Here is a 27670-nt window from a genome sequence, read left to right as displayed (position 1 = left end):
CCCTTTTCTGCAGCCTCTACTCTCATTGCATGCCTTTCTGTTTATGGCCTCACCTTATACCTTAGAAATAAAGTACTCAGCACTGTTTTTCTATCTTTTGCTTTGTGCTTCTCTTACCTATCTCAGTTTGAACCTTCCCTCTGATAACAATGCTTCCTGTTAATCTGGGGACAATCCCATTATAATACCTAGGACCAATGTCTGAGTACAGCCTCATGCAAGTTGCATCTCCACTAAGTTTCCCTTGGACCCATGAGTAGGATAGATAGTCTAGAATAAAACCAGTATCATGTGATGTCATTGAAAGAAAACAAAGTTTCAAGGAAGATAGTCACTTGGGAAGGAGCTCCCTAATGCCTAAAAAATAAAGTCTCAAATTCTTAGCCTAGTCTTAATGATTATGCCCCATTCAACCTTTCCAGGCTTAGTTACTCCCATTTCCCTACAAGATACTACACTTGAAACTAGACTACTTGCTCTTTACTAGGTATCCTCCATGTGCAAAGGCCTCTATACTTTTGCTCATGCTGGCAACAAAGACAGCTGGGTCTCCTGTTAAATTTTAGTGTGAATGTGATTGAGCTTGGCACAAATTCAGCAATAAGTAACAGATACTTTAGAAATAAGGGAATCTCAGGTAACAATATGAGTCAGTGCCATAATACTCCTCAAGGTATTCTAAGCGATCATAAAGGGTCATTTTACTCAAGGATGATTGGGGAAAATAGAGTTAGGCTGAGATTAGATCTATTTATTCGGTCAAACAACTTCTCTATTAAAAATGGGTGGTCAGTGGCTTGTATGGCTTGTTTGGTATATAAATTGTCTCACTAAAGCTGTTACCACAAAAAAAACAAAACAAAAAAAAAAAAAAACAAATAAAACTAAACAAAAAAAATAAGTGGTAAATAGAATATCCAGGTAAAAATTTTCAAAGACCAGCGATTCATTAAGGAGTGGGGTTCGATAATATTGTTTGGCCAGAAGATGTTGTCCCTCCAAGATCAGGTTTTCAAGAAAAGCAAGAGATGACCCAGAGGCCTCCGAGTTGATGCTTAAATGTTCCCGGATGACTGGCTACTGTTAGATACTTGGCTTCCTGCTGACCTTAGCAAGGGCATCACTGACAACATCGAGATCATGCTGCAGCTCATTCATGGCACTGGTTATGCTCTTGGTGTCTTTCAGGATCTGAATACTCCGTGTATATGGATTATACTTCACTCCAAATGGACGCTTAATTGTTTTGGTAAATTCTCTATTTAAGAAAACAAATAGAAGACAATCAATTTCTAGGGAGTGAATGATGAAAACCAAACAACAGAATCTATTTCACATACTAGGCAAAAGACAAATTTTTGTTAGATATGCATGCAACCAATCTGACCTACTTCTCTACACTGCATTTGCAGAGGCCCCCTGGAATCCCACACAAGTGGGAAACCTAAAGTAGTTATAACTATTTTATAACTATTTTCTAAAGTAGTCATAAATCCCTGGTATCACTGGGAAAGATCCCTTACATGAATTTATTAATCATTTATTACTGTATACATCTCTTGACTAGAGTAAGGAGACCAATTATTGTAGTTTTATCAGTAGACATAAAACTGTTTCATTACAACACTTGACCACATAGTAACAGATCCCTCAGCCATGCCTTACATAACTATACCTACCCACACATGTAACCTGTGTGTTTATATAACACATACAGACACACACATACTCACGTACCCCAAAATAGACTAGGAATGGTCCTACCTCCTGCACATGTAGATTTTTTCTGCTTAGAATGTTTCCCTCTAGGCTCCTTTCAAATGACCTAAATTCTGCCCTTTTTTCAAGCATTAAAGTTCTGCCTCCTTTATCAAACCACTGTTTGAACCTCCCATTTGGCACCTCCAAGAACAATCATGCCCAGGACTCCTAGGGATAAATATGCAGCTGAGGACAACTATACATGAGTAGCAGCTGAAATCCAACTGGCAATCCACCTGGTCTACACAGAGGGGATTCCCTTTTCTAATTTGCATAAAGTTGCCATTTATGCTAGAGGAATCCCTGCTAGTATTATTATTTGGTTTCGCGAATGGCCTAACTCCCCAACTAATGGTTTCTCTGAAAGATGAGAACTATGATTTCAACCCCTATCGATCCCCATCATCACAATGTGACCTCATGACCGCTTCCACTCAATGTTGTCTCATTGATTCTGCTTCGAAAGTCTTTTCCTTTCCTACTACTTCTGTCTTAGTTCAGGCATTTGTTTTCACCTGAAGTGTTCCAAGAATCTTCTAAAAAGTTTCTCTGCCTCCAATATCCTCCTTTCTTAACCACACACTTAGCTGATTAATAAAGCGTAGCTTTGATTACGTTGTACGTATCTCCTATATTTCTCAACATCCTGACCTTTTTTCTTGCTATCTCTCAGCCTAAAACTTAATATATCTAAATATTACCTATCCTTCAAGTCCTTTCTCAAATAACATCAAGAGTACCCTGTTCGTCCACCTGAAATGAATTGCTCTTGCATAAAATGCAGAACAATGTTTCATCTGTATCTCTCCAAGGCTCTTGTCACTTTCCATGCTGTTATATAGTAATTTGCATATCATTTATTTTCCCTATTCAACTACTAAACTTTGTGATTTGAAGAACTGGAAAGAAAACAATTTCTCAATGTATCTGATACATATTTGCAACTATGCAAAATCCTTATACACAACATACTCTAGATACTTGCTATGAAAGGAAGATGTGTTACAGACAGAAGGCTCCTTGTGGACTTCAAATTATCTAGCTGCTTACTTCTGTGACTTGTTACCATCATGGGGCTGATCTCTTGCTGAAGAAAATGAAGGCATGAAGAAGATATACTGTACCTCATCTTCTCCTTTGCATCTTCAAAGCTTTCAGATACAAAGTAGACATCCTGAAAAGTTGTGATTAGACATTCCTGTTTGCAGGTAATCTTGGGATCAAAGGGCTTTACTTTGGCATGTCCAGAAAGCGCATGCTAAAAGACAAAGAGTCAGTGAATCAAAGAATAATATCTATTTTCATACTGGCACACCTCTAAACATATTACTAATGCAATGGCCCCAATCTACAATTCCAAACTTGTTTTCCATAGCTCTATTCAACCCACAGTACACTCCAGCAAAAGAAATGGCTTGCTCTTCCCTGTAAATGCCCCCAAGATCCTCTCCATGGCTTTGTTCTTCCTCTCTTCTTTGTGTAAAAGTCACCCAAGGATCTTTACTTACTTATTCCTGTATTATGTCACCTACTTTCTACCCAGCACTAGTTATTCCTGTGTATGACTCGTATACCCACCATCAAGTGCTCCCTGAAAGCAAGATAGTACCTTGGATGGTGTTCACACACACATTCATTACTCAACAAACATGAGTTTATTTATTCATTGAATGAATAATAAATCTCAAAGAATTCCCTAGAAATTATAGAAGTTATTGCTAGTATATCAGAAATGGTGAGGAAACAGCAAGACTTTGTAAGCAAAGACTTTAAAACACTTCTTATTTAAAATATATTATATACATACCATTTCATATATATCAGAAATACATCAAAATATTTAATGTGTGTGTGTATTACTAATGCAATGGCCCAACCTACAATTCCAAACTTATTTTCCACAGCGCTATTCAACCCACAGTATACTCCAGCAAAAGAAGTAGCTTGCTGTTCCCCATAGATGCCCTTATAAAATTCTGATTTATATATGTGTGTGTATATATATACATACACACATTTGGATTATATTATATAATATATAATTGGGAAATAGAGAAAAATACATTCAGGTAATGATTAGTGACACCCCCAAGTATTTTCCATAGTAACCTCTTGTTCAAAACCAAAAACTATTTCAGGTTTTATCAATTGTATTAGGTGAATATGGTTATATACAAAGATTTGCAACTCTTACTTTGAGTTCACTGATAGAAGAAAGTAAGCCAGCACCAAAGACTCTTAGCTGTCCATCTTGTTTACACAGACCAAACTCCACAGTGAAAAAGTAGCACTGCAAAAAAAATCAATATTATTCTCACACACTGAAGAATTCAATTTAAAACAAATTACAATTCTTAGTCACTGACCCAAATACCCTAGAATAAAGTCCAAAATCCCAGTCTAGTTCACAAGTCTTTCTACAATCTGGCCTCATCCTAAACCAGTACTTCTCAAGCTTCTGTTTTGATGACTTTTACATACTATTAAAAATTAGAGGACCCCAAAGCTTTTTTTGTGCATGTATGTATAGATTATCACTATATTAGCCATATTAAAAATTAAAACTGAGGGAAGAATGCTTGCTAATTAATTTTAAAATTTAATAAACTCATTTTATGGTAACATAAATAATGTTTTAATAAAAATAACTATATTGTACAAAACAAAAAAGTAAGAAAAGTAGCATTGTTTTACAATGTTATAAATCTTTTTAATGTCTGGCCAGAGTACAGATGGAGTCTCGTGTCTGCTTCTGTATTTAACCTTTTGGGATATACTGTTTGAGTACATGAGTTATATCAGCTTCATGCAGTTACCTAGTTAGAAAAGGGTTGAATATTTTAATAGTCTTTTTGTACAGTTGTGGATATTCTTCTTTTACTCTGCATGAAGACTCAACAAGTGGGTAGAGATTTTTAAAGTTCAACTGCAATGCGGGATCTGAATTATGTCAATGAACTGTCTGTTATATTAAAATCCACTGTGTGCTTTGAATGGATCTTTTATCTAGGCACAATTTTGACCTCAAGGACCCCATAAAAGAGTCTCAGGGACCCCAAGGGTCCCCAAACCACAGTTTTAGAAGCACTGTCCTATTTCACACTGCCTCCCCCATGCTTGGACACTCTGCTCCAGCTTCTCGCTGTTTCCCCAGACACATCAAGCACCTCCTTGTCTTTCCTTGTGCATCTCTTATCCTGAGATGCATTTCCTTCCTTGCTCAGCACATCACTCATTTTCCATCAGCTAATCCAGATGTCCTTCTCCCAGGAAAACTCCCCCAGGTTCTCTATGCTCCCAGAGCAAGCTGAACTTTGCTACAGGCTATCTCATTTGACCTAATTGTCTCCTCAAATAGTATATAAGCTCCTTAAAGGTAGAAACCAGGCCTTACTCATCTTTGTATTTCCAGCAGTGCCTTGTACCTAGTACTCAAAAACGTTTTAGCATAATTTTAAGGAAACCTATCTTTTTTATTGGAAAATAAAAGATAGATAACATATTATTGTAATCTTGTTTTTCTCTACCTTTTTTAAAGCTCATGTCTCCTTTTGATAAACCTTAAAATTTTACATCTTTCTTTAATGTTATTTGAATTAAAGATTATGAACGAAAACAAATTTTCTTTTCCTTTCTTTTCTCTTCTTTTCTTTATCCTTTCCTCTCTTTTCCTCTTTTTTTTTTTTTTTTTTTTTTTTTTGGAGACAGAGTCTCACTCTGTCCCCCTGGCTGGAGTGCAGTGGCGCAATCTCGGCTCACTGCAACCTCCAAGCAAAGACAAATTTTCTAATGGTCATTCTGAATACGTACTTTTAAACTACACAGATACTCATACACCCTACCCCAGGTGAAAATGACTGATCTATACAGTTAATTCCAGATTTATACCGTTGCCAGTTTTTGAACAGCCTCCTCTGAAGCGCCAAGAGAAGCCAAGCCAATTTCTTGGGAGAATTGGGCAAAACTAGGTTCAGCCAAAAGCGGGACATGACCTAAGAGTTCATGGCAGGTATCTCTGAAATAGAGGTACAAGTTTGTCATGCTGCAGTGCTTAACATAAGTGCATAATCAACCATTCAATCAAATCGCAATCCAATATTTTATTCTAATGATTGGGTGATATTACTTTGGTAATGGATCACAAAGGACACTAATCAAATAAAGAAACAATTTTGGTTCAAAACCTTGGCCACTCACAGACACACATATAAGTGCATATCAGGTATCTATGGACATCCACATGCCACCCCCACCTCCCAACCCTGCCACATACACACCCAAATCAGATCTCTGCTCAAATATCACCTTCTCCGCAAGGCCTTCCCTGATCACCCTTTTCAAAACAGCCACACACACACACACACACTCCCACACACCTACACCCTCCTCCATCCCCCTTTCTCAGCTTTATTTTTCTCCACGGGACTCATCACCACCCGATGCAACATTTGCATACATTTACTTGTTTGTTTATTATCTATATCCCCACTGGAATACAAGCTCTATGCAGGCAGAAATTTTTGTCTGATTTTTTTCAGTGTTACATTCCCTATGCTCAGAATAGCAGCTAGCACCTAATAGGTTGTCAATTAATAATCATAATGGCTATCACGTAATAGAGCATGGAATATGTATTTCATGCCAGGCGCGTTCTAAATGCTTCACATGTGCTAATTTATTTAATCCTCACACACCAAAGAAAAAAAAACCCATAAGGCAGATGCCATTATTATAAATAACCATTTGATGAATTCATGGCTGAAATAGAAGTACTTACGGCTCTGGGGTATAGAAGGGATCTGAACTGTGTCTCACATATTGAGTGCAGTGAAAAACTCGAAAGGCTAAACCTGATAAGAAATCTCTTGGTGATAAGTAACCAGCCACAGGACGGATGGAAAAACCTGTACGCTCTGCAAAGCAAAGGAGAAAACAAAGAAAATCTTTACCAGAATAGACCCCTGACTGCAGCATTTTAGTTCTGCTAGTGGCACCAAGTAACACTTTGATGGAGGACATGGAAACTAAAATTTATCATATGCATATTAAGGGCAACTAATTATTATTAAGCACTTGCTACGGCCAGGCCAGGCAATGAGTTAGACCTTTTACATATCACATCTCCTTTCATGTTTACAACATGAGTTAAGGATGTTTCTTCTTATTGTGACAACTATGAAATGGAGGCTCAGAGACTCAATAATGTGCCCAAGTCCACACATTAGTTGATAAAGATAGAATGACAACTCAGATCTCCTCATGCCATACAACACCTTGCTGTCTCCCTAAAGGGTTTATACTATCTCCTAGATAATCTTCTTTTTGTTAAAACTCATTAACAAGATATATTCATTTAAATCAGAGCCATTTTTGAAGCTGCGCCATTTTTAGCCAGTACCATCTCTTGTAAAGTAGTCCCTTTCTTTTATCTAAACGGGATAGTGCTCTTCCATCTCCCAACAGCCAAGACTGCATGCACACTGCAAAAGAGGCCTGCCACTAGGATTCAGTGGCTCGGGAGACCCCTGTAAGCTCTAATCTTGGCCTTCATTTCAAACCCTCACAACTCTGGTATTCCAGTTCCATCCAGCTGTGTTGTGTTTGGATGCTCCCATTCTGATGGGCAGACTGCACTGTCCACTAAAAATTTCCGTAGTGATAGAAATGCTCCATATCTGTGTTGCCCAGTAAGGCAACTACTAGCCGCATGTAGCCACTGAGCATTTGAAATGTGGTTAGTGTGACTGAGGAACCAACCTCTTGATTTACATTTATTTTAGTTATTTAAATTTCAAAAAACCAAATGTGTTTAGTGTCTACCATATTTGATAGCGCAGGTATTCCCTTCCAACTTTTGCTTGAACTTTCTGTTAGTTTTGATTTCTCTTTGATATTTGACCTTGAAGCATTTTCAGCAACACATTCTGCAGCCAGCCCAGGCTCCAGACCCTAAGAGAACAGCTTTCAGTTTTGTGTGCATAACAAAACATTTCCTCCAAATCTCATGCAAATTTGATGTTACAATTTCTGTAGTGTATATTTGTCCATCTTTATAAGTCTATCAATGTTATGTGCATTGGTTCTCTATCATCCTTAATCACTATTTTTCAAAAGTTTAGTTTTTATGGAAACCAATTACATAATTTCTTCCCTTGTAGAAACTGTATTGCTCTTTCCTGTTTATTTCTTCTAGTTTTGTGTATAGTTGTTGAATACTGCTAAGGAGTTACATAGATATGTAGATTTTTTAAGTCTATGTAAGAAACTCAAAGACAGCAATTTCAGACCATTATGGAAATAAACTAAATTCTTTTCAGTCACAGCATAACTTCTTTGTTTTTTCCACTATGGTAATCTGCTGAGATTATCTACTGAGATAAAAGGGAAAATTTATACTTCTTAAATACTGTAAACCCTTGGAGATAGATCACTGCTCCTTTTACTTCCTATACTAGCTAGAAAAACAGTAAAGAGGCCTGGACCAAACAAATATAAAGAACTAAAAGGAACAAAATTGTCCTTACCCTTTGTTTATGTCTCTACTAGCACCATCTTTTTTCTTGCTAAAATTATAAAATCTTAATGTGGAAAAGGTCTTTAACCTTCCCCAAGATGTTTGAATCTCCTCTACCAAATCCCTGGCAAATGGGTGTGAAGCTTTTGCACGAACACCCCCACGGATGAGGAACTAACCATCTCATAAGCCTGTTCTATTTTCAAATCACTCTTTAACAAGATATTCTCTATTCTGGGCCAAAAGCTTGAAGTTTCTATCCAACAGTCCTTTACTTTAGAGTTGCACAGTGATCCCTCCGTTATAAAGATCCTTCCAACTATTTAAAGAAAGCTATAACAGCCCCTAAATCTCTAGGTTAAACACCCTAAGAATTCTTCAAATTTTACTTTGTGATACAATTTCAAATCTCCTTATAATTCTGCTCACCTTCCTCTACCTTGGCTGCAGGTTATGATTATCCTTCAATGCGGTGCCCAATCCTGGATCCAATACACCAGGACAGAGTACGGGAAAATTCTGACCTCCCATATCACTACGCTTTATTACTCTATTAAAAATGCTGTCATTGTCGGGCGCGGTGGCTCACGCCTGTTATTCCAGCACTTTGGGAGGCTGAGGTAGGTGGATCACTTGAGGTCAGAAGTTCAAGACCAGCCTGGCCAACATGGCGAAACCCCATCCCTACTGAAAATACAAAAATTAGCCGGGTGTGATGGCAGGTGCCTGTAGTCCCAGCACTTTGGGAGGCCATGGCAGAAGAATCGCTTGAACCCAGGAGGCAGAGGCTGCAGTGAGCCAAGATGGCATCACTGTACTCCAGCCTGGGCAACAGAAAGAGAGACTCTGTCTCAAAAAAAAAAAAAAAAAAAAAAAAAAATGCTGTCATGATCAAAACAGAGTTCAGCAACCCCCTTACAAAAAATTAATTAGCTTATTACCTTTTAAAAAGTTTGAAACATCTTCCAATTGTGGGATATTATCCTCCCGATATCCACAATGTTTAGAAAGCAAAGGCAAGTTTTTGAGATACTCTCTGCAAGCATGGGTTGGGTAGAGTTTGTTGAGCTCTTGGAATACGGTTCCCCAGGTCTTAATCTCCTCTTCAGTGAATTCAATCTTCGGAATGGGGTCTCCACTAATGAGATAAAGGGAAGGAGTTGTTTTGAATTAGCATTTAATAAATAATGGCACTTATTTCACTTTCTACTTACCAAATGAACACAATTTATTCTATTCACTTATTTTATTATCTCAAAGTTGGCTACATTTTTTTAAATATACTTACTGTTTATAGTTCATAGCCAAGTCCGCAAAATACTTTCGACGTTTACGGTAGACATTGTCTTTGAAGCCCTGATAATTAAAGACATATTTTTAAATATCCACACTAAAAAAACTTGACAAATGATATTCGGGAAACATTTCATTATTACTAGAGCTATTACATTAAAGGGCTACATAATTGCTACTATGAGCAAGCATTATTTAGAGATTTATGATCATTTTTATTTTAAAGTCAATGTTACATGACAGCTTTATACTCCAGTAGCTACAAAGATAAAAGATATAATGGATACAAAGATAGTGTAGTGGCCACAAAGATAAAACAGTTTAAAGAATAAGGAAACCACCATCCCAGTTAAATATATGACTCTTTTCCAAGGGTGAGGGTTTTTTTCCTTAATCATTTGACTATATCTTCAGTTATATTTACCCATAATAGTAATTAATAATAAAAAGTAATTAATATTTGAAATAGTGACTTAACTGAATCTAGTCTTAGATTTTTATCACAAAATGCGAATATATTTGCCATTTGCAGAAATAATGATGATTTAAATAGCAGACAAAATAGTAACATTAGAATTTATACTCATGAAAAAATTTTTTTTTAGACAAAATGGCTGAGTGTGGTGGCTCACACCTGTAATCTCAACACTTTGGGAGACCTACAAGGGAGAATCACTTGAACCCAGGAGTTTGAGATCAGCCCGGCAACAAAGCAAGACTCTGTCTGTACAAAAAAAAAATTAAATAACAATTGTAACTAGCCAGGTGTGGTGGTGCATCCCTGTTGTCCCAGCTCCTCAGGAAGCTGAGGCAGGAGGATGGCTTCAGCCCAGGAATTCTAGGCTGCAGCAAGATATGGTGGTGCCACTGCACCCTAGCCTGGGCAATAGAGGGAGGCTCTATCTTAAAAAAAAAAAAAAAAAGACAAAATAAGAAATCAAAAATCAAAGCCCAGGAGAAAACAGCCAAAAATGCAAACAATGGGAAAGAAGGGGAGACCTGAAAAGAGAGAATGAGACTCATTTCTTTAACACAGATCTATGAGAGAGCACAGATTTACTATGATTTGTGCTAAAATCTGGAAAAACAAATATGAACAAAGCAGCCTGGGGCTTAAAGGAGTTTACATGAACCTGTTATTGTAAAATGATACAGTAAGTGTCTCATCATATTGCACAGATATGTACAGAACGGCACGCACACTTAAAACGATTGTGTGGTTCAGGGAAGGATTCCCAGTGATTACTCTCGACTCGAGCTAAGACACAAAAGAGGAGTGGAAATAGCACAGTGATTAAAACAAACAAACAAACACACAAACAAACCCAGCATGTTGTGCCTAAGAAAATACAAGCAACCCCATGTTGCTCAAACTTGGAGAGTAAGGCAGAGCATGTTGAAACTAGTTGGGGTCTGCAAATTAAAGGTCCATTAAGGAGCTTGGAGTTTAGCCTTGGGTAATGGGAACCCACTGGTGTTTTTTTAATAACAACTTTATTGAGGTATAATTCACATACCATAAAATAACCATTCAGTGGTTTTTAGATATCCACAGAGTTAAACAACCATCTCCACCATCTAATTTCAGAAAGATTTTGTCCCCCCAAAAAAAAACCATGCTCATTAGCAATCACTCTCCAACTCCACCCCAACCCTCCCCAGCTCCTGGCAACCGGTAATCCACTGTCTGTTTCTATGTATTTTTCTGTTCTGGACATTTCATATAAATGGAATCATACAATATGGGACCTTTTGTGACTAACTTCTTTCATTTACCATAATGTTTTCAAGGTTCATCTATGTTGCAGCACATACCAGTGTTCCATCTCTTTTAACGGCCAATGATATTTGCTTATATAAATATACCATACTTCATCTATTTATCAGTTAATGGACATTTGGGTTGTTTCCACTTTTTTGCTATTATGAATAATGCTGCTACAATCATTTGTGTATATGTTTTTGTATGGACATATATTTTCAATTCTTTTAAGTATGTACCTAGGAGCCATTGGTGATTTTTAAGAGAGAAGATGAATAATAGTCATATTGAGGTTTTAGATCATTCTAATGAGGATAAGAAGGAGGTGTTTGAAGATGACAAGGCTAGAGGAAGGAAGACCAGTTAAGGGATGTGGTAGTAGGGATGAATAAAGAACACATTTAAGAAATACCTAGGAGGTGAAAATCAGCAGGACTTGGTAGATCAGTAAAACTGATGTACTCACCTTTCCATAAACATGCCCCAGATTTTCTTGCCTCTGAACCTTTGCGCATACTGTTCCCTCCTGAATTGTTCTTCCTTTCCATCTCTTATCTGCTGAAATCTTTTAAGGCCCAGTTGAAATGTTGCCTTTCTCTGATCTCTTCAGCTAGAAGTGTTTGCTCTCTTATGTACATTTTGAGGCAATATTTTCATGAAGAAAAATTTTCACCTAGCATGCTTTTTATATTTTATCTTGTGTGTGTTTGTTTATATATGTGTGCTTTAGCTTTTCAACTAGACTATATGCTCCCTTCTGGCAAGTACTGCAATTAATTGCAATAGTTACTCAATAAGATTATAGAATAATTGGATACATCATCTGGTGGCTGTCTAAGGTAGTATACAAAGGTCACATTCACACAGCTAACACGTGAGAGAAGCTACATTAAAGCCCTGGTCTGTTCAACTTCACAATCGCACTCTCTTCTCTCCTCCCCTCCCAGAAATGCTCTAGATTTACTAATTCTCCAACTCTTGCCTGTACTGTACAATTTTCTCAGGACACAACTTCCTAGTTCATCAACTGCCTAATAAACCAATCATGCTGGGCAGTGTGGGTGGCAAGTCTTTCTCTGGCCTGCTTTTACTTATCTCCCTGTCCAATAACCCATGCCCATTTAAATAAAAACTGCAGACGCTATCTTCATTTTAGTATAACCTTTTGAATAGCTCTTAATAATAGGAATGCTGGGCATGGGACAGATATTTTGGAACAAATGAAGCTCTATGTTTTTCAGGCAGTTAGTCTCAATTCCACCAATATAGAGGTCTACTAACACTTGTTGAAATCTTGATTAAAACAATATCTCATTTAGTCTAGAAAAAACACTTTCTCTAAAAACATTGCCCTTAATTTTTAGTTTGCTTTAAATTGTTTTTATAAATGTATTTATTAAAAATACTTACAGGGTGCTAGCTTATGCCTGTTATCCCAGCACTTTGGGAGACCGAGGCGGGTGGAACACCTGAGGTCGGGAGCTTGAGACCAGCCTGGCCAACATGGTGAAACCCCGTCTCTACTAAAAATACAAAAATTAGCTGGGTGTGGTGGTGGGCACCTGTAATCCCAGTACTTGGGAGGCTGAGGCAGGAGAATCACTCGAACCCAAGAGGCAGAGGTTGCAGTAAGCCTAGATCGTGCCACTGCACTCCAGCCTGGGCAACAGAGCAAGACTTGGTCTTAAAACAAAAAAAGCCTAGATCGTGCCACTGCACTCCAGCCTGGGCAACAGAGCAAGACTTGTTCTTAAAAAAGAAAGAAAATACTTACAGGATGGTCTGCATCTAGTTCAGATCCATACATCAGAACTCTGTTGGCACAACAGTCCAGGTCAGAAATCTTCTTTGGAAACCAAGGAACAGTTTCCATACCTGAAAATTAAAAAAAAAAGAAGCACTAAAAGTTGAAGAGACAATCTTAAGACAATAAAGAAGAGAAAATTAAATTCAGTTGGATGAGAGTTTTAATTTAAGGTTGTACATCAAGGCAAGATTTGTACAAGTTAAGTAAATTGCCCTATTTCTAAAAAGTAAAATTTATTCAAAATTTCTGAACTTTAATTTTTTTTTTTTGAGTCTTCAGGTTGATGTTCTAAGTTTTGGAGAAATACTGTACTTTAGAAACAGACTAAAAGTTTTAAAAATGCTTAAGCTACATATTTAGTTATTCTACAAAAGCAGAAAAAGGATGCACAACTTTATTTACAGACCAAGGTACAAACTTAATAAAAACTTCATTTATTTTTGCCAGTGGAAAAGATCTTAGAAATCATTTGTCTTTGCCACCTTGATCTTCTCACCATTCCTCAGACACACAAGCCCTCATAAGACCATGGGGTTTTATAAATGCTACTCTTCTGTCTGGAGTAGCTATTCCACTCCCATTGCCTGCCCCACCCTGCCCTTCTGTTTTCCTGAGAATATCCTTCACATCCTTCAAGACCCAAATCTAATGAGATCTTCTCATTCCGCAAAGCCTTCCCTGACCCTGTAGACAGAGCTAATTATCTGTTCCCTCGGTTCCTGTGACTTTATGTCTCTCTCTAAAGGCTTTTACTACGTTTTATTATAATGTACCTGTTTATTGTCTGTCTTACATGAAAGACTGGAAACAACTGTAGGGTGGAGACTATATCTTTTGTATCCCTATTTCTTAGCAGAAATATCTGTCACAAGGCTGATGTATCAACTGAACTATTTAGTCATCTATACACCTCTGCATTTTACAGATGAGGTAATCAAATTCCAGAGAGGTAATTTACCCTAGGTAATGCACTCCTCTTGGAAGACAGAGGACTAGAACTCAGCTCTTCTTGCCCCAGTGTATTGCTCTTTCTAACATATCCAGGAGTGATATTCAAGGGATTTAACAACAAATACAACAGGAGCAGTAATCGCTCAAAAGAGACATCAGCAGAGTCCTAGGCTTCTGCTCTGCAAGGTGTTAACCCTTTAGTTGTTAATGATGGGTGTGGGACTTCCTGGTGGGGGGCCGGTATCTGGAGCAACAGAGGCTTCAGGCATGGTGAAGAGCCCTCAAGGGACTTGGGGAAGTAGCTCTCTGCCAGCCAGAAGTGGAGATATATCAGTATTTTAATAATTATATAGCTGTACGAACGCATAGCAGATGAATAGCAGTCCTGATTACACCTTAAATATTGTGGACAGAATCTGAAGAGATTATTTTAGATTGAGTACCATATATAAAATGTACCTAAACTATCCATTTGTCTTTTGCCTCGAGTGAACTTCAAGGATTTTTTCACCAGTAGAGATCTTAACCTTTATCTTTGCTACCTGAGTATCTGAAACTTTAGGAGGCTTTATTGCTTTCTCATTTGCTTTTGGAAGGAATGCTGTACATCAGTTGTTCCTGACCTTTTTGGCACCAGGAAGTGGTTTTGTGGAAGACAATTTTTCCAAGAATGGGGAGGCGGGAGATGGTTTCATCAGGCATTGGAGTCTCATAAGAAACACACAACCTAGATCCCTCGCACACGCAGTTCACAATAGGGTTCACGCTCCTAGACAGAGCTCAGGCGGTAAGGCTCGCTGGACCTGCTGCCCACTGCAGCTGTGCAGCCTGGTTCCTAACAGGCCATGGACGAGTCCCCTGCTATACGTATTGTGTGTCACTTCATAGTTGTCGCAACTGTCAACATTTGCAACAAATTTAAATATTCATTTACTATCCGCTAGATGCCAAGTCTTATGAGACTTACTAAGTGCTCAGGGATTGTGAATTAGAGGTTTTTCAGATCAAGAAATGTTGATGCTTTGGAATGAGAGATAATCAATCCCTGATTATGCCAAATTGTGTTGTCTTTTTTCTTTCTTTCTTTCTTTCTGCCTGCCTTCCTGCCTTCTTTCTTTCTTTCCTTTCTTTTTTTTTTTTTTTGACAGGGTCTTGCTCTGTCACCCAAACTGGAGTGCAGTGGCATGATCTCAGCTCGGCTCTACAGCCTCAACCTCCTGGGCTCAGGTGATCCTCCCACCTCAGCCTCCAGAGTAGCTGGAACCATAGGTGCATGCCACCACACCTGGCTAATTTTTGTATTTTTTGCAGAGACTGGGTCTCTCCATGTTGCCCAGGCTGGTCTTGAACTCCTGGACTCAAGTGAGTCTGCCTTGGCTTCCCAAAGTGCAGGGATTACAGGCATGAGCCAGCACACCCAGCTGTTTCTTATACTCAAGATTTTCTTTTTCATTTCTCTTACACTAGATCAAATGTTGCTTTATAATTTTTCTTTGGTATCTTGAGCAACTATATTTTGTGTTCCCTTCACTACCAGACTATAAGCAACTTGGAGAGATTGTGTTTTATTATTTTCATGTTTTCAAGATAAATATAAGATTGAACACACATTAGGTGTTTCATCTTCTAAGTAGTATTTTCACATTTCGAACTTACCATCTTCCTTCACAGTAAAATTATCTGGTGGATTCACAGAGAGAACATTGGTATGAGACTTTAGCAGATGAAAAATATCATTCAATTGTTCTCTGTTGATGTCACAGTCAACAAAAATCTCAAATTCTGAGTTTCTTCTTTTTGATTTTCGGGATTCAATATGTAACAGATTCACATGCTTCTCCTGTGTAAAGCACAGGGTAAAGATTTCATGTAACTGCCTCGAATGTTAACAGTCTTTGAGCAGGCTACTTTCATTACCACCAAAAATCAGATTCAGACTTCTCAGAACAGCCAAAGGGGAAAAGGCTGTTTTTAGTGCTGCCAACAACAAAATAATTCCTTCTTAAAAATTATGTACCGGTCAGAAAAGTTTTCAAAATTCATCCCACCCTCCAGAAACCAATAAAATAACACACACTACAGGCCCTTCAGATTGTCAGAATTAATCAGAATTCAAATTAAAATATTATTAAGTTTCCTGGCTAAGAGGAATCTTTTGAAAATTCTCATAAATAAAAGCTAGTTTTCAAAAAGTGATACCAATGTTAGTCCTGGAGAAAGAAGAGTTTCACTTTCAAAAATTCATTTAATAAAATTAGATGAACAGCTTGAGCACAGAGTATTTAATACCCCAAATCTCTTAAGCTACAGTCTTAGTAACAGCTGAACCAGATCTCCTCTTCTGACCTCTTCCAAGTCAGCCTAAGATGGGGGTGCTGTGTGTAGAAGTGTGGGAGGAGGGTATGTTCTCTTTCCAATTTGGGTGGCTTAGGAAGAGTGCTGGGGACATGATAATGAAACATGAGAACCAATCACCCAATAGTTTTTTCATCTAAAAAAATGAGAAGGTTAGAGCAGATAATCTCCAATACTAACCAGTGCATCCTAAAATAACTTAATGAACACCCATGCAACTAGGTGAGAGCTGCGAAGAATATAAAGGAAAGACATAAAGGTATTTACATTCTAGTTGGCTAACATATGGAAGATTAAGAAAATAAAGTAAAGAGTGTTCAGATGCAGATGCTCAGCAAAGGGAAAAGCATTACGACTTAAGAGAGAGTAGAAAGTTTCATGGAGCAGGCAGAAACTTAAATGAATCTTAAAGAATAGATAGAATAGGTCAGGCATGGTGGCTCACACCTGTAATTCCAACACTTTGGGAGGCCAAGGTGGAAAAATCACTTAAGCCCAGGAGTTCAAGAGCAGCCTGGACCATGTAGCAAGACCTCGTCTCTACAAAAAAATAATAAATTAGCCAGGTGTAGTGGCGCACACCAGAAGTCCCAGCTACTTGGGATACTGAGGTGGGAGGGTCACTTAAGCCCAGGAGGTTAATGCTACAGTGAGCTGTGATTGTGCCACTGCACTCTAGCCTGGGTGACAGAGTGAGACCCTTTCTTAAAAAAAAAAAAAAAAAAATCAGGGAACGTGAGCTAACAAGAAAGAGGAGTGAGTGATAGGAGATGTTAGGAAATTAGAATAGGCAGGGTTTATCTGGGAACATAGAATTTATCACAGAATCAATACAAGTCAGTTATAAAATATACTGGGATTGATCAGGTGTAGAGAAGAGTTTCATTTCATCTATTTCTTATAAATTTTTACATTAATAATGCATTTGTAAATATTTTCTAAATGATGACTTGAATAAATATAAATCCAAACTATGTTTTTGGAGGACAAAAAAAAAAGATACAAAAATGTCAATTATTCCTAAATTTAAATCTCAATGGAATTTGGTGAGGAAATGTAATAAATAATTTCAAAGTTCATCTGGAAGAAAAACACAGTCTGGAAAATTCAGATAAAGTAGAAGTAGTACGTGAAACATTCCCTATCCGTCATTTCAATTACAGAAACAGAGGCACAGAGAGGTTAAGCAGTTCGGCCAGAAGCACACAGGAGACAAGTGTCAGAGCCAGAATTCAAATCTAGGCTGTCCAGGTCCACAGTCCATGCGCTTAAACATTATGCTGTAATCCTGTTGCACAAGAAAGGAAGAGTCACAAAGGTGGATACTATGGCTCTTCTTCAAACAATATTTACATAATCTTAATAATAAAAACATTAAAGACTGACAGAGCCAAAAACCGGGACACAAATGCATTGGGAAGACGAGTGGAAAGGAAGTTGAAGAGGCCATCGGAAGGGGAGTTGTGTCAAGAAACCTAAATTTTTGCTTCATTGTTGAAAATCAATAGATAATTACCTATTATTTTAGAAATCAAGAAGTAGAAGCAGAATAAGCATATAATTTATAAGTGTGGAAGTAAATATTAGAAAAATAGTCTAAAGAGTTGAAAAAGGTTGCCTCCACAAGGTGGGGGATAAGTAAAATGGATGGAGACACACCCGGAGAACACCATGTAGCAGTTAGAAGAATGAATGAGATGTTCACACAACAGCGTGCACAGGTCTTAAGAACACAGCGCTGGATGGGAAAAAGAATCTTTATAGCACAATATGATTATATAAATTACGAATATATGCACACACAAAAACTACATATTCTAAAGTGCAGATAAAAGTAATTCAATGTACATATGAGAGCAGTTCTCTATCAGAAGAGAGAAATGGAGATAGAACTGAAGAATGAAATAAAACAGGAAGAGGTTGCACAAATCAACAATGATAGTGTACACGTGATTTAATGAGTGTGATTAACTCAAGCTTCTGCACATAAGGTTGCAAAAAAATTAAATGGAACTTAGGAATGAAGAGAGATGGAGCAAAAGACTGCTTTTAAAAAAATATGTTTTATAGTATGGGTTGAGTTGTTCTTAAGCTATGCACAATTATTTTTTGATTAAAAATTAAATTTAAAAAGTTGATGGAAGAAGACACACAGGTATTTTATTTAAAGACTCAAAAGTAATCAATAGAATAGCTAAAAGTAATAATACAATTATCAGATTTGGAAGGACTGGGAGAGGGAAGGGAGGGAGGTGGTATCAGTATCATTGTTCATAATAAAAAGTAAATGAATATAGTGTGAAGTTGATAACTCGAAAAGACATATAAGAGCAATGTTTAGGTTTCATAAACTCACCACCAAAAAAACTAAAGGCCAGAAATAGTTAAAAGAGGTTGCCTCTAAGGAGTGGGACTGAGAATATGGTATGTGTTAGGTAAGAAAACTGATGCTTTTCATTACAAGCTCTTCTAGACTATCTATATTTCAGATTTTTAATTCTTTGAAATATTCTTTGCAAACAGCTATATAATAGTATGTCATATGATTATTAACATAGCTAACATCTATTGATCACTTACTTTGTACTGTACCATCCTAAGCACTTTAGAGATATTAACTGTACTAATGCTCACAATGACCCTATGATGTAGGTAGAGTTCTCATTTTATGGACATAAATCCTGAAGTGTGGAGAGATTAATCAATTTGCCCACGATCACCCAGGTAATAAGTGACAGAGCAAGGATTTGAATTCAGGTGGTCTGTCTCTGGAGACCAGAGCTTAACCACAGTGGTGTTCCGCTAGCACAATTCAACATCCCCTATATTAGGACAAGTGGATTATTTATAATTTTTAGTTCCTATAAACAATACATCTTTGTGTGTCCCTGAGCCCTTAAACTCAGTTAGGTCCCCCAAGTTCAACGCTGTCACAATATGTGGTACTTCTGTTTCATGTCACTTTACACATAGTAATTATTCACTTATAGCAGTTGTTTGTTTAGTGTTGCCTTTCCCACTAGATTATATACTCTGTGAGAACAGGCACTGTGTTTACTTCGTCCAGCTCCACATCCTTAGTGTCTGGTGTGGTACCCGACACATAGTAAGGACTCAATAAATATTCATGTTCTGCTTGACTGATCCATATTTTTAAGACAGATTTACAAAATTAGAATTATGGGTCAAAAGTATGAACATTTTAAGGCTCATAATACGTATTACCAGATAGTTTCCCTACATGGTACACAAATTTACCCTCGTGCCAAAGGTGCATTGGAGGGTAATGCACCTCCAATGCAATGAAGCTCTGACAGTAGGGGACAGTGTCATTATAGAATCTTTGCTACATGAAAATAATATCATTAAATATACTATGACTATCATTAAATCTCAAGTATATAATTTAAAATGTCTGATTAAATACCAATAAAATTGTAATACTTCATTAAAATTAAAATTTGCTTCTCTAAAATCTATGAAGTGAATTTTTTCTCCCCCATTTCCCAAAGTAGCTATTTGTATCTCCTCTTCTGTAAATTGTTTGTATCCCTTGTTAGAATTCAGCACTATTTTAGAAATGTAAGTTCTTAACAAATGTTTGTACTCCACCTCTGAAGAATTTGCAATAATTTATATATATTTATATATGTAAATTATATATAAATATAGAATTTATATATATAACATACATAAATATATATATAGAGAGAGAAAAAAAAATCTCACTCTGATACCCAGGCTAGAGTGCAGTGGTGTGATCATAGCTCGCTCACTGTAACCTTGGACTCCTGGACTCAAGCAATTCTCCCACCTCAGCCTCCCAGGCAGCTGGAACTACAGGTGTCCACTACACCTCACCCAGCTAAATTTGTTTTTTTAAGAGATGGGGTCTTGCTATGTTGCTCTGTATTTTAAATATAGTTTTAGAGATTCATTTCTAGAAGAATTTTGTGCAAAACTATGGAAAATGCTTACCTGAAATATTTTCAGGGCTTTTATAAGTCCTCCAACTTCATTCTTTAAGGAAAAAATGAGACTTGCTCTTCCCCTTTCTAAGGAATGGTCTTTGTTCTCCTTATTGTCTTCAATCATGATGAATTTGGAGTAATTCTCTAAAACTAAAGTATGAAAACAAAGACAAAGGGCTAAAAAAGAAGGTGCACAATGCAGACAATATTTGATAACTAAGGGCTAATTTACTTCTAGAAGCTTCAGTTTCTTAATCTTTTATAAAACCTAGATATGCAGATAAGCTTTGCAAGAATCTAGTGAGACCAAAATAAGATGAAACTTTGCCTGACACCTGCCTAGAACAGAACAGGCACACAATACATGTTAGTAGTTCCCTTTCATGTTTTTCTAAACCAATCCCTCTTTCAGGGCATGACTCAAGCCTGCTGGCTTCTTGTAGTCTTCCCAACTATTGTAGCCTGACCTAGTCAGGAAGGCCTACCTCCTCCCCGCCCTGTCCACAATCTTAGCACTTCATTATACCAGGTCTCAAATGGTTTCCCCAAATGTTTTATTTGAACATATCTCACCTTCTGACAAGGCAGCAAGCTCCTCCAGAGTGGGGACAAGGCTTTCTATTTATTTTGTAAACTAAAGGCCTGGCCAGCTCTAGACATATGTGCACTAGATGGATAACTGCTAGCCAGGAGAATTCTAGCTCTGCTTCTCAGAAGATGAACCAGATATCTACTTTGGTATCTTCTCAACCACTTATTTACACTGCAAAACAGTGTAAGAAAATATGTGGAATGTGAAGTCAGATATATCTAATTATTGGCCTCATGTTTATCAGTGTATGACCTTAGTTTTCTAATATAAAACTAAGTTACCAAACAGCTACCGGAACTCATACAAAATTCCCACTTGTTTTAAAACACCATAACGTGGCGTGCTATTCTGAGATTTTCCTCACGGAAGAAACTAGGATACTTCAGGTACCAAGAAGAGTTAGAGACACATAATTCAAAATTTAACCAACATTTATGAATTCACTGGGTTCAAGTTTCTAAAACTACCAAGATTTTTAAATTATGCCAAATTAGTCTCTAGAATTAAAACAATTTCTACTTTGAACGCTATAAAACTAAATGGTCAGTTAAACTGAATAATTATGTGGATTTTTCTGTGATTCAAACAATTACTAATGGTAAAATGAATAAAATTTCAACCCAAGCACATTCACATGTGTAAAGCACCACAGTCAAAGTTAGGGCAGTAAAAATTTTAAAACAAGACAATTTGCCTCCAAAGAATTCACACACTTGTTTATGGGGAAGGAGAAAATGGAAGATAGACTTCTCAATAAGTACAAAGAAGCAGAAGAGAAGGGACACTGAGATCCCAGCCATGATACCCAAGGAGTACACTCAACCACCCCTCACCTTCCCACCTCCCCACCTCCCCACCCCTTTGATCAATATCCCATGTGCTTCTAAAGATGACTGAATACAGCTTCTAGCCCATCCATGAGTCTCTGCTGAGAAAGGATTTACGGATGAGAAGCAAAAGATCTTATGAGATTTTCCACTTCGAAGGAAGTGACCATTTCTCAAGGTAAACTTAAGTATAAACAGAAAATACCAAATTGGTGACTCTGGGGCTAAAAATTCAGGGATGGTCTCAGGTAAGCATTCTCAAAACGCTTTTAGGGATATGAAAACCTTCAGAAATGTTTGTTACCCATTCAATTACCACTCAAAGATTGACTTTTCTTATTAAACACACAGTATGGGTGACGTTGTCCTATAGTGTGCAAATGTAAACAATAAGAGAGATGCAAAATAATATAACAAATTGCTAGTAGTAAATCATTCTGCAAATCCATCTAGGCAAGTTATAATCTTTATGGGTATCAATCTCTTTATTTGCAAACTTAGAGGGAGGATAATCAACACCACTCTCATGATTATAAGGAGGATTAAATATATATAAACTTATTGTTATGAGAATTAAATAGTTATAATTTATATAAACCTCTTGGAACAGTTGCTAGCCTACACTAAGTACTCAATAAGTATTATCTCAAATAATGGGGAATATGTCCCAAATTATCCAGTCTTCAAAAAAAGAGAAAATGTTAAAGTAATGAAATAGACATTCTAAACACCTCTGGCTAAAAATTTTTCTTGCCCTAGGAATTAGGCATTTTACAAGATGATTAACATATTTCTTATAATAGCAGGCATGTGGAAAAGTTGCTTTATGATATAAAATGTCAGTATTGTTTTGTATCAAGGTGATTTCAGTTTCATTAATTTATTATAAAATCCCTAAAGTGTATTAAATTCCAAATCTCAAGCAAATAATTCGGCAGTTTTTTTGCAAACAAATAAAGACCCCAAAGTAAAATGTACTGAGTTAGCCTGTATTTACTGAGTCCTCATGTTTCCTGATACCGTCACCATGACATGCAGAAGGAAGAGGATTCTGCAAATATAAGCTACTTCCTGGCCAACCACTAGCTTCATCATGTACATCAGCTTTAAGAACTGGGAGCAAGGATCAGAGAACAGTAAAGAAAAGTTGCCACTGATTTTTTCCAGTCAGTGGTAACACCAGCAGAATTCTAGATCTTCGATAATTTGTCTTTCAACAATCTCTTGGAGCTTGGAATAAAACTCTTCTTATAAAACTATATGAGGCCAGCCACAGTAGCTCATGCCTGTAATCCCAGCACATTGGAAAGCCAAAGCGGGTGGATCACTTGAGGTCAGGAGTTGAAGACCAGCCTGGCCAACACGGTGAAAACCTGTCTCTACTAAAAATACAAAAAGTAGCCTGGCATGATGACACATGCCTGTAATCCCAGCTACTTGGGAGACTGAGGCACGAAAATAGTTTGAACCCAGGAGGCAGAGGTTGCAGGGAGCCAAGATCGTGCCACTGCACTCTGGCTGGACAACAGAGTGAGACTCCATGTCAAAACAAACAGACAGACAAACAACAACAACAAAAAAAACTACTATGAAGAGTCTGGGCAACATAGTGAGATGCTGTATGAACAACAATAACAAAAAACAATTGTTTAAGTTAGCCGGGCATAGTGGCTTTCACCTGCAGTCCCGGCTACTAGGGAGGGAGGCTGAGGCAGGAGGCTTACTTGAGCTCAGGAGTTCTAGGCTGCAGTGATCCATGATCGTGCCACTGCAGTCCAGCCTGGGTGACAGAGCAAAACCCCGTCTCTTAAAAAAAAAAAAAAAAGAATGAGGATTTCCTTCAATTTTCAAAACTGGCCCCTAAGCTCTCCTGGAAGTTGCTATTGTGAGAAGGTACTAACAGTCATGGCTCCATCCCTTTAGGGTTCATAATTATTTTCTTTACCTGATTCTTGAATGGATCAAGTTTTGTGCCAACATCTCCTTAGAGGGTGTGGGGAGAGGAGGGTGAAGGATACATTAATTGAAATTTATGATATGCAAGGCATTTATATTATTTTGATTTATTTAAAGACATACATTATTATATTAAGATGTGAGTGGCTCACACCTGTAATCCCAGCACTTTAGGAGGCTGAGGTGGGCAAATCACGAGGTCAAGAGATTGAGACCATCCTGGCCAATGTGGTGAAACCCGGTCTCTACTAACAATACAAAAATTAGCTTGGTGTGGTGGCACACACCTGTAGTCTCAGCTACTCGGGTGGCTAAGGCAGGAGAATTGCTTGAACCTGGGAGGTGGAGGTTGCAGTGAGCAGAGATCGTGCCACTGCACTACAGCCTGGGTGACAGAGCAAGATTGCATCTCAAAAAAAAAAAAAAGATGTGGAAACCCTCCTCCTTGTTTAAGTCATGGTAAAAATGAAGGTTCTGAAAAGGAACTTTTGCTAAGAAACTAGAAGAAAATTCTCACCTTCTTTTTTGTTCCTCCCAACCCCAAAATAATCTTATAGGACACAGATCTTTGATGGTTACTCAAACTTCGCCATAACTTTGCTTGGTTGACAGAGCTTATGAGGAATCAGTTATTTTTTCCTCCATTCAATTAACCCCAAACCCCTTTCAGAACCTCAATATTTTGCCTTGTAACTTTTTCCTTTCCCCCTTCAACCCACCTGCCCCCTCCTACTCTTTCAGGGAAAAAAACCCACAATACTAACCTGGTAAGATAAAATAGGTCACACTTGTTTGAATCGGCGTCTCATCAATACATAAGCATTTTATTTTATTTTATTTTATTTTATTTTATTTTTATTTTATTTTTTTGAGACGGAGTCTTGCTCTGTCCCCCAGGCTGGAGTGCAGTGGCCAGATCTCGGCTCACTGCAAGCTCCGCCTCCTGGGTTCAGGCCATTCTCCTGCCTCAGCCTCCCGAGTAGCTGGGACTACAGGCGCCCGCCACCGCGCCCGGCTAGTTTTGTTTTTTTTTTTTTTTTTTTGTATTTTTTTTTTTGTTTTTTTTTTTTTTTTTTTGTATTTTTTAGTAGAGACGGGGTTTCACCGTGTTAGCCAGAATGGTCTCGATCTCCTGACCTCGTGATCCGCCCGTCTCGGCCTCCCAAAGTGCTGGCATTACAGGCTTGAGCCACTGTGCCCGGCCAGCATTTTATTTTTAAAGCAACACTCTAATCAGCTAATACCAACTGGTACCCCTTTCTCATGAAAGGCAGAGAGTCATTCCCCTACTGCGTCTCCTGCCCTGACTAAGGATGCACTGCTGTGCAGGACCCACCATTGCAAATAAGGAAAAAATACCGAGAAGACACTCAGAAGATCAACAGACACAACCCTTGGTAAAGTAGAGGTCAAGGCGCACACAATGACCAACTCTTTTCTCCCCTTAGTTTAATCAGTAAAACAAGTGTAATTTATATTTACCTGATCTAGGATGCACAAAGCATTACTGAATTAGTCTTTTGAAAGCGTGGATATTGTTTGAAGACAAAACTAAAAACAGCAAGGAGGATTCTTTCAGAGGGAGGGAATGCTCTAAAGAGTCTTGATTTTCTTTTCTAAATAAGGGGTGGGAATGAGGATGAAAGTGGAGATGAAATACAAAAGAAAACACTACCCATGAAAAGCAGTATTCTAGGAAATAAAGGTACTAGTAGAGAAAATGGAAATAGAAGACACATCCTTATCTGGAGATAATCTAATAATACATGCACAGATGGACCTCCCTGATAACATATGTAAACCACAGATTATAACTTTTCAGAAACATTGATATTAGAATTCCACCCACCCCCCCTTCTTTAAACTTTTCCTGGATTAGCAGAGTGGGACATCAATGAGGAGTTCATTTTAAACCTCTGAAAATCAAACGCCAAAGGAGAGGCTGAGTTTACCTGGACTCTTAACTGACTCTGAACCGCAAGGACCTAGTCCTCTTTGTCAACTGCGACCTTGCAACAAGCTCTTAGTAGTCTGTTGGGATGGTGGTGACGATGGTAAGTGCGATGCCGAGCTTTGCATCTGAGACTCCCTCTTCTTCGGGGGCCTGTTTAAGGGAGGCTTCCCTTCATGGGGGGAGAAGAAAAAAGAGATATTGCCCTTTGATGGAGAGGAAGGGAAGGAAGAAAAATCTTTGTCTTTCTGCCAACATAGAAGAGTCACACAGCCTTGGGTTGGACTCTGAACCCGTTTCCTCATCTGGGGACTCAAGAAATATCTACCTGCGTTTGTTGTGAAGGTGAAATCTGATGATGGGTAGAGTCTGTTCCTGGCACACAGGAGGCCCTCAAAAAGTGTCTTCTCCCCAAAGAGCGTAGGAGGAAAGAAGAGTAAGCGTCTACAGAGGTACAACTCCGCCCTCCCAAATCTGACTCCGTAAGACCACCAATTTGCCTCCCGGGAGGGTGACTGCCCAGCCCCGCGCCTGCCGAGTGCCGCCAAAGCCTCGACGGCGGTCCCCGGCGCCCGCTGGAAGGACCGCCTCACTCACCTGGGGCGCCGCTAGCTGCGAGCTGGCTCTGCCCGCGGCCCAGAGCTGCCGGCTTCTTATAGAAGCGGGCGTCGGAGCAGCGGGGCAGCGGCCAATGAGAAGGGAGGGCCGGCGAGTGTGGGGCGTGGGTCCTCCTGGCGGATGGGTGGGGCGGGGGGGTTTGGCTGAGCACCGCAGGCTGCTGGCAGTCGCGTCCGCCTGCTCCCGGAGACTCGCACGCCTCGATCTCTGCGTGTATCTGACTGGTGTTTTAATTAAGTGAATATTAGGCCATCCTTAACTACAGAAGTGTGACTAACGTTGTACAATTCAGAGTTGGACATTCTCTCCAAACCAAGATAACGTCTGTTATCGACACAATGACCTGCTACAGGACTGCAGTGCTTCTGGCCTGTTGGAGACCACAGCGGGAATTCCCCCACCTCCCACACCTCTCTGTGCTTCTAGGCTGTTTAGTAGCCCAGTCCTGCCTCATTATTCTCTTGGTGCTTTCCCCCATTCCTTGAGGCAGAGCAACAGTTGAACTTTTTAGAAGGGAAGTGTTCAGTGCCCTTCTAATTAAAAAAAATTTTAAGCTGCAAGCAGAGAAGCATTCTATATTAGCAAAAAAAAAAAAAAAAAAAAAAAATCATGTTACGTGCTATTATGAACAACAGGACACAGAAGCAAAAATTTGGAATAGGTATTTATTGGTTGAGTCGATTAGCTCCTATCCCAAAGGACTGTATTCGGAACACAGTATATTATAGGACATTCTTTTCTCCAATGTTTGAAAAGTAAGATTTATTGATGTATAATTTACACACAGTAATATTCACCCTGTGAGGTGTACAATTCTGAGTTTTGACAAACATGTACAGTTGCGTAACCACCAAATGATCAAAATATAGAACATTTTCATCACCGCGAGAAAGTTCTCTTGTCTCAAGTCTCTCACCTCACAACCAGCCCCTGGCAGCCACTGATGTGATTTCTGTCTCCATAGTTTTGCCTTCTCTGGAATGTCATAGAAATGGAATAATGAAATATGTGCAGAGTTTTGGCTCCTGGCACTTAACATAATGCTTTTGAGTTTCATGCTGCAGGTATTAGTGATGTGTTCCTTTTCTTTCCTGTTTTCTTTTTTGCTGAGTACGGATGTACTTTAAAGCTCAGGACCTTTACAGCTTTTCTATGCATTTTTCTTTTATCTGTATAATGCTTCTATGAGGTAAATATCATTTTTATTTTACAGATAAGGAAACTGAAGCATAGGGGTGGCTCTAAGATCTTCTGGCACAGGCTAGTAAGTATGATCAATAATCAAGCAAAAGTGTCTGATTTTAAATCCAGT

The 27670-nt window shown here is 38.4% G+C and overlaps 1 protein-coding gene across 1 annotated transcript; it reads right to left on the bottom strand.

Annotated features, from left to right (window-relative positions):
• Positions 1–8: 8 nt before the first annotated feature.
• TPH1 (tryptophan hydroxylase 1) lies at positions 9–26370 on the bottom strand. Its single transcript, XM_050755425.1, has 12 exons — positions 26338–26370; positions 25742–25912; positions 20422–20564; positions 15745–15928; positions 13105–13205; positions 9564–9631; positions 9217–9413; positions 6539–6674; positions 5650–5776; positions 3956–4051; positions 2886–3019; positions 9–1258 (listed from the first exon to the last, which is right to left on the bottom strand). Exons 3-12 carry the CDS (start codon positions 20536–20538, stop codon positions 1084–1086), a joined length of 1335 nt encoding a protein of 444 aa, XP_050611382.1. The 5' UTR covers positions 20539–20564; positions 25742–25912; positions 26338–26370; the 3' UTR covers positions 9–1083.
• Between the last annotated feature and the right edge of the window lie 1300 nt (positions 26371–27670).

This window comes from Macaca thibetana, chromosome 14, assembly GCF_024542745.1.
Source record: "Macaca thibetana thibetana isolate TM-01 chromosome 14, ASM2454274v1, whole genome shotgun sequence".
NCBI classification, from domain to species: domain Eukaryota; kingdom Metazoa; phylum Chordata; class Mammalia; order Primates; family Cercopithecidae; genus Macaca; species Macaca thibetana.
This window is presented reverse-complemented; position numbering and strand designations above follow the sequence as displayed.